General features: G+C 44.3%; 1 protein-coding gene across 2 annotated transcripts in view; it reads right to left on the bottom strand.

Moving 5' to 3' along the window:
• Positions 1-1177: 1177 nt before the first annotated feature.
• The window catches only part of rhbdl3 (rhomboid, veinlet-like 3 (Drosophila)), a 116254-nt gene continuing 106647 nt past the window's right edge, over positions 1178-10784 (bottom strand). For both annotated transcript variants that reach the window (XM_068058532.1, XM_068058533.1), the window contains 3 exons: positions 5011-5111; positions 3633-3693; positions 1178-2949 (listed from right to left, as the gene is read on the bottom strand). In XM_068058532.1, coding sequence (XP_067914633.1) covers positions 2678-2949; positions 3633-3693; positions 5011-5111 — 434 coding nt within the window. In that variant the 3' untranslated portion in view covers positions 1178-2677. The remainder of the gene's footprint in view (positions 2950-3632; positions 3694-5010; positions 5112-10784) is intronic.

The raw sequence follows: 10784 nt of genomic DNA, 5'->3' as shown, positions 1-10784 counted from the left end.
AATTACTGGAAGGCAACCTGTCTGATAATTACCCAGCAGGGGTTGTTTTGACTTGGGGAAAGATGTTTGCAGAGAAGTGACAGGTCAAGATTTATAGATGTCAGAAGGCTTGTCTCTTATGCCATTGTTTATGGACAGTGAGTTGGTATATGGAAAATGATTTTAAAAAGACAGTTGGAGTGTAGACTGCTTGGAAGACAGAGTTATTTTTGCCTGCCAAGGAAACCCAGCTCATCTCTTTCTCTCTCTTGGAAAGACACCCTGTGTATCCAATGTGTCAGTCTCCTTTTTCCTCCTGTATTTGAAGAAACCTTGTGTATCGAATATGTGGGAACTGAAACCCCTGTTGCCGCATTTCTGCTGTAAAGCCTGTCTGAAGCCTCTGTAGCTGTATTTCTTGGAAAGCCTACCCAAACTGATCTTCAACATTGCCTGGAAAGAACTGTTCTGGGAAGATTCCAGTGATAGCTGTCTATACGCAATTGGGGCCAAACCAAAACAAAGGACATCTTTCCATGTCTTTTTTTTTTCTTCAAGAATGAGCAAGTATTCAGCTTAAGTGGGGTTTTTTTGGGGGTTTTTTTTAACAACTCGAAAGCCAAAATCCCTTTTATTTGTCCTGTTAACCCATGTTTGTGTGTGTGTGTGTGTGTGTGTGTTAGGGACTAAGGTAAAAAGGAAACTGCTATACTTCAATCTGTGTGTTTATGCTTTGCTTCATTACTGGTTAAGACTTGTTTTATAATGAGCTGATAATTTTGTTGGTTATTTAAGAAACCTGGTTGGTGTGTTTTATTCTGGGAAAAATAGAGTATATGATTGATTGTATCGGTAAGTGGGAAAATTTAAATGTATGTTGTGACCTGTGGAGAAGTGGAACTAGAATAAATAGTGCCCTCCTCCCGCCTTGGTCATAACAAAGCTCGAATCACAAAGCACAGATTGACGCTGATCCCAGACTTGGCCAAGCACTTGGTTTAGGGTGGGTAGAATGAAGGAGAAGTGACCAGCAGCATTGTCTCTCACCCTCCCCCTAACTTCTAGCGTGCATCACACCAGTTACTTTCTGGACTGCAGTGATTGTTGTTGTAGGCAAAACAAAATAACTTATCTCCCAAAAAGATTAAAATGAGCACATCCTGGACATGTGATCACAGAGATTATCTCTGAAATGAAATAATATAAAAATTCTTTAATGGGATTGCATTCCTGGAATGTTGACATTGTTAAACTATACATAATATATACACGCCCCTGGATAACACAAGGCAGCCAGATTTCATAGCAAACTCCTTTAGAAATCCACCCCAAGGGAGTCTACCCACATGCCTTTAAGGCATATTCCAGCCTTCAACTTTTTTTGGCTAAATTAAGATTTACGCAATATCTTTACTAATCTCTTTTAAATATTTTGGTCATTTTGATGTTTTGTGCATCCTCGGGTTGAGTTTGATCTGTGAATTCTTCTATTTATTGTGGAATATCTTCCATAAATTTAGACTGTTGACTAGAAAGGTTATCTACAATCTACAGGGATATTCCCATCATCATGTTGCATGAATAAACTCTTTATTTACAGAGTTTGAACAAGCTATGTACACGTTGTAAAACTTTATTTACAGCAGTTAAAATGGCACTGGGAGTCCAAGGTTGCATTTAGAAAATGAGCATCTTAATAAAAGGTCCAAAAGTGAGGCAGTGTCGGTGAAGGCTGAGTCCCTGAAACAAACTGTATGCAAACACTGAACCCATTCCCTGTGAATGTGTTCTCACAATCTCCAAGGCTGCAGCACTACCCTTTTGGGACACTGGTTTAGGAATGAATGAATGAATTCTTTCTCTTGCCTCTCCTGATGGTGTGGACTCCCACAGTAATACAGCTCTACAGATGACACCACCCCCCCCCGCCCCCCCAACCAAGATTTACAGCCCAGAGACCGAATGTTGCTGGACTTTTCAGCTACAGGGGGTGTCCTCAGAAGACATCCAATCTTGCATTTTCTATCAAGGTGCCACATAATAATGATCGGGAATGAAGCCCCTGGCTTTTGTTTTTACCCTTAGCATAAGACCATTTGTAGTAACCCCTTCAGTTGCCACTCCCCAGGATGCGTGTGATTGGCTAATTTGAACCTGGGACCTTCCAGGCTGAGTGTCTCAGACTTCTGGATGGAGCCGAGATTGGAATTCCTGGATTGGTGATGCACTGATGTCATTGTGTTACGAGTTACCTCATTGACTTTTCAGCTTACAATCTTAGTGAGGTTCTGGTGCAGTCGGGCGGGGGGGGGGCACGTGCAGGCTTCAGGAAGCTGCTGGACCCTTCTATTTAGCATGAAGGGAAACTTGGCATGCTTTCTAAAAAGAAACATTGGATTATTAGTAATTATTTGAATCAACAAATCATCAGAGAAAGTCTCTACTGGGGATGTGAATTGAGCTTTTAGCAGCACATGAAGGTACCTGATTCCTTTGAACGTCATGACTGAACCAACCTGGTCTTGTCTCATTACAGGCTTTGATTAGACATGGCTGAATCAAACCCAATCCTTTCTCGGCATCCTGTTGTGCTTTAGTCAGATTGGCTTAGTCTGTTAATGTTGAGCTTCAAGCACATCTTTGCTAGTGGGCTGTAGTCTCGCACCCACCACAGTCTCAAAGCCAGCCCCAACGTGTGTTAGGCTGGCGGGAGCAGCCTAATCTCCAAGAGACTGTAGGCGAAGATGTTCCAGAGGACGGCGAAGAAAACAAAGATAAGATATACGAGGAGAAAGATCCACCAGATGGACTGCTCGTGGAGTCTCTGCTCGTAGTTCCTGAGGACCACCACCCCCAGTGTGATGCCCACCATCACTCCGCCAAGGTGAGCAACAAAGCTGGGGTGGGTGCAGGATGGGTGGACAGATGGATGGAATCTCAGCCAGACAGCACGTCCAAACTCCAGACTCACTGCGAAGAAACGAAAGGATAGGATTCATATAGCGCCTTTCACCATCACAGGAAGTCCCAAAATGCTTCACACCCAATGAAGTACTTTTTTTGAAGTGTAGTTGCTGTTGTAATGTAGGAAACGCGACAGCCAATAAGGGCACAGCAAGATCCCACAAACAGCAATGTGATCATGACCAGATAATCTGGTGTTAGTGATGATTGAGGGATGAATGTTGGCCAGGTCACTGGGGAGAATCCCCTGCTCTTCTCCAAATGGGTTCTTTTACATCCACCTGAGGGGGCAGACAGGACTCTGTTCAATGTCTCATACAAAAGGTGGCACCTCCAACAGTGCAGCACTCCTTCAATATTGCACTGGGTGTGTTCAGGTTCAAGAAGTCCCATGCTGTCATCATTCGGCATTCACACAGACGCATTAACAGTGGGGTTGGGAGTGGTAACTGGATAGTATTCAGCCATAGGGACCTTGCCCCTTAAGAGATTGATGAGTTTGAACTGATTGCAGCAACTCTCACCGAGGACCAAAAACTTGTATCTTTTGGATTCAATATTTTGGTCTTTGTAGCTGCTTAAACCTCAGGGAGGCACAGGCTACACCAACCCCTGAAACCTGCCCTGACAGTAGGCACTATCTACCCTCCTATACAACAACACTCAGCAAATTCTCTACTGGTACTTACTGCAAATCATCGCTATTCCCATCCGGATCAGTTTGAACTGACATCTCATTCCTGACCAACTCTAGAAAAGAAACAGTCACTTTATGAAGAATTGTGCACTTTCTACATTGACGCAGATGTGGTCCTTCCCCGTTCCCTCCCCTAACACGCGCATACCACTAAGTGACCTATATACCAGAGTTATAAAGTCAGATTTTTCTGTCCAGCCAATGTAGTGAGGGATGTTCATGCAGGAAATGGAACATGCTCCAGCTCAGGTGTGATGTCTGTGTGAAACACTCGAAGGTTATTGTGGTTCTGCAGCATTTATGAAAAAATGTGCAATTTATAATGTAACCAAAACATGGAGGCAGCTGACTGGAGGCACCACCAATAAGCAGTTCCTCCAAAAGGGAGAAAAGATTCTGTTTTCCATCTCATCACAGTCCTATATGAATCCTGCAGTTAAAGCAGATTCTTAGCTGGGATGTATGAATAGTTTTTTTGCTTTTGTCAAGACACTGGTCTGTCTATAGGCTGATGTGGGAGGTATCATTGCACAGGACAGGATTCCTCTGTTACCTCAGCCAAGTGGCTATTCATATTGGTGAGCATCGGCAGCTTATGTGACAGTGACGGCAGGAGCATCACAGCAAATGAGAAGTGTTGTGTTTTTTGTTAGTACTCTGGTTACACGAGTTCAAATCCCACCACGGGCAGTTTGAGGATTTGAACTCACTTTAACCAAGCGTTTCTGAGAATAAAACGCTGGTATCAGTAAAAGTGATGGGGAAGCTGTTGGGTTATTGTAACCAACTGCATCCTTAAGGGAAGGAAATATGCCGTTTTTACCAGGTCTGGCCTATGTGGCTCCAGTCTTGCACCAAACTGGTTCTGGTTAATTTTTAACTTCTTGCTAAAGAGGTTGAGCAAACCACTCAGTTGTATAAAACTGCTAGAAAATACAAGGTGGCAGCCCAGGCGGACCACCACCTCAGGGTAACCAGGGAATGGGGAATAAATGTCAACATTACCAGCGACGCCCACATCCCGACAATACATTTAAAAATGTAAATATTGTAGTGCTCTTTTTGCCACTCCACCTCTTGACACCAAACAATTCTTGAAGCTGGTCTATATGCTCAATAACCGAATATTGTAACCATTTTTCAATTGGGGGGGGCTCTCCCTGAAGAAAATACATAGCAGCAGCAAACAAAATCTGTGTAATAAGTCGATGACACCCATCTTGAACTTGACAAATTGCGGTTCTTCAGAAAACCTAGAACTGTGTCTTGTTAGGTGTCACATTTTGCTTGCTTTATAGTGCTCCTATGAAGCGTCTTTGGATGTTTTATTATGTTAAAGGCACTATATAAATACAAGATATTGTTGTTACCATGACTACGTTAGCTAGATGTGCAGAGACGAGAGCGTAAACTCCTCCCGAAGAGCCTGCGACTGGTGCGGTCATATCAGCCACTGATGCAGCCAGTGAACCTGCGAGAGAGAGAGAGGGAGGTGAGGCTTCAGGACACGACAACTTGCATTTATATAAGCATCTTTTACATAGTTAAACATCCCAAGGTGCTTCACAGGGCCATTATTAAATAACATTTGACACTTTAGCCAGGAGATAATAGGTCAGGTGACCAAAAGCTTAGATAAAGAGGTAGGTTTTAAGGAGCTTTTTAAAGGGGGAAAGAGAGGCAGAGAGGTTCAGGGTGGGAATGCCAGAGCTTAGGCCCAGGCAGCCGAAGGCACGGCCACAATTGTGTAGCGATTAAAATTGGGGAAGCTCAAGAGGCCAGAATTGGGTACAGGCAGCAGAGTTTGGAAGAGCTTCAGGTTATGGAGGGTGCAAGGTGGCAGATTGAGAAACAATTGCTCAGTCTTCCTGTTCCATCATGGGGTACTGTGCTTCACTCACAACTACAAAGAGGCTGTGCTGTTTGTGTGATATGTAGGCCTTTCACACAAGTTAAAGAACCAGCTTACTCCATCATCTCTAGTCCTTTTCCAAACTTTTCTTTCCTCCTAGTTCTATCGACTGCTCTTGTAGGTACAGACCTTTGCTGGGTACAGGGTCTACAGGGGAAACCTGGCTGATTATTTCCTTTCCCAAGCCCGAAGGAACTTCAATTGTAGCGCTTCGACCACAGTCCTGGCTAGGATTGGCTAACACCAGGGACTAGGAAGTGAGTCCAGGATCTTCCTGCTCTGTAGGCCTAAGTATCACACTGGAACTGCATTAATCTACTGCGTGCCACACTGCTATATTAAAGGAAATACAGAACATGCATTCTGTTGCACCTTTGACAACCTCAGGAGCTTCCAAATCGCTTTACAGCCAATGAAGTACCTTTGAATGGCTGACATAGTAATATATGAAACACGGCAGCCAATTAGCACACAGCAAGATCCCACTTATGTTCACGTAAACACACTCATGCTCGCACACCATTAATATCCTGATTATATCCATGGGAACACCACCACCTGCAAGTTCCCCTCCAAGCCACACCCCATCCTAATTTGGAACTATATTGCCGTTCCTTCACTGTCGCTGGGTCAAAATCCTGGAACTCCCCAACTGCACTGTGGGTGTACCTACATCACAAGGACTGCAGCGGTTCAAGAAGGCCACCACCTTCTCAAAGGCAATTAGGGATGGGCAATAAATGCCACATCCCATGAGCAAATTTTTAAAAATTCATTTGATTACCACACAAGCTGAATGAAAATCGACCGGTTCGTCCCATCTGACAGGCAGACAGGATCTTCATGTTATTACTGAGGCTGACATTGACAAATTGATGAAACGAACCATTCAGACCCTTTAACCCTGTTGTCAACTCACTTCCTTGCAGCCAGCAATCCATTAGTGAATGGGTCAATACACACAGCACCCTGTGATTGAGGTGATCTTACCAGCTGCTCCTCTTGTTGAATAGTTTACTTTGAATTTACAGCACCAAACAGGCCCAAATGCTCCATGTTGGTGTTTTTGCTGCATACAAGCCTCATCCTACTCCATCTCACCCTATCAGCAAATCTTTCTATTCCTTTTTCCCTCATGTGTTTATCCAGCTTCCCCTTAAATGCATCTATGATTTTCCTACATTACAACAGTGACTACACTTCAAAAGTACTTCATTGGCTTAAAGCACTTTGGGATGTACAGTGGTCATGTCAGGTGCTATATAAATGCAAATCTTCCTTTCTTTTCGCTTCAACCACTCCCTGTGGTAGGAAGTTTTACATTCTAATCACTCTCTGGGTAAAGATGTACCTCCTGAATTCACTGAATTTATTAGTGACTGTCTATATTTATGACCCCTAGTTCTAGTCTCCCCCACAAGTGGAAACACCTTCTCATTGTTTACCTTATCGAAACCCGTTCATCATTTTAAAGACCTCTACCAGGCCACCCCTCAGCCTTCTCTTTTCGAGAGAAAAGAGCCCCAGCCTGTTCAATATTTCCTGATAGGTATAACCTTTCGGTTCTGCAGGTGATTTGCATATTATGCATTGACATCATTAAGCAATAGGTGATTTATAATCAAACGTCAGCATAATACTGCAGCTGCTGGAAATGTGAAATAAAACCACCGGCATCATCCAGCAGGTCAGCTAACATCTGTGGCCTAACATCACTCCCAGGCCAGGTACAGCACGGGGTTAGATACAGAGTAAAAAAAAACGGGCTTAACATCCAGCTACAACTGGAAGATATTATAGATGAACAGTTTACGAGCAGGTACTGACCGAGTCAAGCAAAGTCTGTGGGTGGGTGGAGGGCAGGCAATAATTAAATGCCAAAAGTGCTAATGATGCAAGATAAAGAGGTGATGATGGGAGAAATTAGAGAAATAAAGGAGTCCCTAGAGGGTGTGTGAATGGTTACAGCAGAGGGGGAGGGAAGGAGGGAATCTGGCAAAGTGGAAGGCTGCTCTTACTGGCTTATCTTGATCACAACAACTCACTGTGTAAAAAGTGTTCTTCCGAGATTTCTGTGCTCCCCTAATTCTGGCCTCTTGCGCATCCCCAATTTTAATTGCTCCATCATTGGTGCTGTTCAGCTGCCAAGGCCCTAAGCTCTGGAATTCTCTCCCTAAATCTCTCTGCCTCTCTACCTCTCTTTCCTCCTTTAAAATGCTCCTTAAAGCCTACTTCTTTGACCAAGCTTTTGGTCATCTGCCCTAATACCTTCTTACAGCAGGGAAACAGAGAGCCGCCAGGGTGAATATACAGGTAAGCTATTAATTTAATTTAAATCAAACATAGCATCAAACATCACAGGCAACAGGTAGGTGATTGGTTTGGGAAGAAGCTACCTGTTTGGTGAGTATCTGGTAAGTGAACATCATGGGACAGAACGTCAGAAATGCTCCATCCATCAATATCAGCGACCACGCTCTGGAAGTGGTTCAAGAGTTCACCTATTATCACCAGTAACCTGTCACTCAATGCAGAAATCAACAAGCGCATGGGAAAGGCGTCCGCTGCTATATCCAGACTGGCCAAGCGAGTGTGGGAAAATGGCACAACGTATGTCAGCCAAAACCGATGTCTCAATTCATTCCATCTTCGCTGCCTCCGGAGAATCCTTGGCATCAGGTGGCAGGACCATATCTCCAATGTAGAAGACCTCGAGGGGGCCAACATCCCCAGCATATACACCCTACTGAGCCAGCAGCGCTTGAGATGGCTTGGCCATGTAAGCCGCATGGAAGATGGCAGGATCCCCAAGGACACATTGTACAGCGAGCTCATCACTGGTATCAGACCCACCGGCCGTCCATGTCTCCGCTTTAAAGACGTCTGCAAACGTGACATGAAGTCCTGTGACACTGACCACAAATTGTGGGAGTCAGTTGCCAGCGATCGCCAGAGCTGGCGGACAGCCATAAAGGCGGGGCTAAAATGTGGCGAAACGAAGAGACTTAGCAGTTGGCAGGATAAAAGACAGAAGTGCAAGGAGAGAGCCAACTGTGTAACAGCCCCGACAACCAATTTTATCTGCAGCACCTTTGGAAGAGTCTGTCACTCTAGAATTGGCCTTTATAGCCACTCCAGGCGCTGTTTCACAAACCACTGACCACCTCTAGGCGATTACCCATTGTCTCACGAGACAAGGAGGCCAAAGAAGAAGGTAATTGATGAACGTCCATTCTAATCCTAACGTTTACAATAGTAAAGGAACGTGGTAAGCTTAATAAAATAAATACAAAAAAAGGAAAATAAATAATTGAATTAAATAATTAAGTAGTTAATTAAAACATATTAAGGATGGCAGGACAGGTGATGTGTCATGGCTGCAGCATGTGGGAGCTCCTGGATGCCAGTGTGATGCAGGGCAAACACGTCTGCAGTAAGTGTTTACGGCTCGAAAAGCTTTGGCTCAGAGTCACTGAACTGGAGTCCGAACTGTAGACACTGCGACACATCAGGGAGGGGGAAAGTTACCTGGACATTTAGTACTAGGAGGCAGTTATACCCCTTAGGATAGAGTCTCTGATTTGGTCAGCAGTCAGGTACAGATGAGTGTGGCAGCAGCTGAGGCAGGTAAGGGGACCCAGAGGGCAGGAGTGCAGCAGCCTCAGCCTTTGTGATTGTTCAACAGGCTTGAGGTTCTTTCAGCTTGTTTGGATGAGAGTGGGGGCTGCAGGGTGGATAAGCAACTGGACCATGGCATCATGGTACAGGAAGCCATTCAAGTGGAGGGAGAAAAAAGGAATGTAGTGGTAGTAGGGGACAATATAGTTAGGGGATTGACACTGTTCTCTGCAGCAAAGAGTGAGAGTCCAGACGGCTGTGTTGCCTGCCTGGTACCAGGGTTCGGGACATCTGCTCAGGGCTGGAGGGGATCTTACAGTGGGAGGGGAAGGATCCAGTCGTCATGGTCCATGTAGGTACCAATGACATAGGCAGGACAAGGAAAGAGGTTCTACATAGTCAGTATGAGGAACTAGGCACCAAATTAAGAAGCAGAACCTCAAAAGTAATAATCTTTGAATTATTACCTGAGCCACATGCAAATTGGCATAGGGCAAATAAGACTAAAGAGATTAATGCATGGCTCAAAGACTGGTGTGGTAGAAGTAGGTTCTGGTTCGTGGGGCACTGGCACCAGTACTGGGGAAAGTGGTGGCTGTACCGTTGGAATGGTCTACGCCTGAACCATGCTGGGGCCGGTGTTCTAGCGAGCCACATAACTAGGGAAGTAGAGAGGGTTTTAAACTAAATACTGGGTGCAAGGGATCAAATTTGGGAAGCTATGGTAAATCAAGGAGGAGAGACAAGGCAAGAGAGAAAGGTATTAATATGGGAAATGATAAACAGATTGTAACAGTAAGGGACAGAGCATACAAATCTAAGAGTAAATCAACAGATAAGGCTTGAGGTTACAAAAATAATAAAAGGACAAAACTAAAGGCTCTATATCTGAATGCACGTAGCATTCGAAACAAAACAGATGAACTGAGGGCACAAATTGAAATAAATAAGTACAATCTAATAGCCATTACAGAGACATGGCTGCAAGACGACATAGATTGGGACCTGAATATTGAAGGGTACATGGCATTTAGGAAGGACAGGAAGCTAGGAAAAGGTGGAGGGATAGCTCTGTTAATTAATGATGGTATTAGCACAATAGAGAGGGATGACCTAAGTTCAGGAGACCAGGATGTAGAAGCAGTTTGGGTAGAGATGAGAAATCATAAAGGCAAGAAGTCATTTGTGGGAGTGGTGTAAAGGCAACCTAACAGTAACCACACTGTGGGACAGGGTATAAATGAAGAAATAATAGCAGCTTGTCAGAAAGGTACGGCGATAATTATGGGGGATTTTAGCCTATAGACTGGAAAAAGCAGATGGGCAGAGGTAGCCTAGATGAGGAGTACACAGAATGTTTTCGGGATAATTTCTTGGAACAATACATTCTGGAGCCAACCAGCGAGCAGGCTATACTAGACCTGGTATTGTGCAACGAGATAGGATTAATTAATAACCTCATAGTTAAGGCGTCCCTAGGTAGAAGCGATCATAATATGATTGAATTTTACATTCAGTTTGAGGGAGAGAAGAGTGGGTACACGACTAGTATTTTAAACTTAAATAAGGGCAATTATGAGGGCATGAAAGCCGAGCTAGCTAAAGTGAACTGGC

The sequence above is a fragment of the Heterodontus francisci genome, chromosome 26 (assembly GCF_036365525.1).
Source record: "Heterodontus francisci isolate sHetFra1 chromosome 26, sHetFra1.hap1, whole genome shotgun sequence".
Classification (NCBI taxonomy): domain Eukaryota; kingdom Metazoa; phylum Chordata; class Chondrichthyes; order Heterodontiformes; family Heterodontidae; genus Heterodontus; species Heterodontus francisci.
The sequence above is the reverse complement of the archived record's forward strand: the minus strand, read 5'-3'. Positions and strand labels throughout refer to the sequence as shown.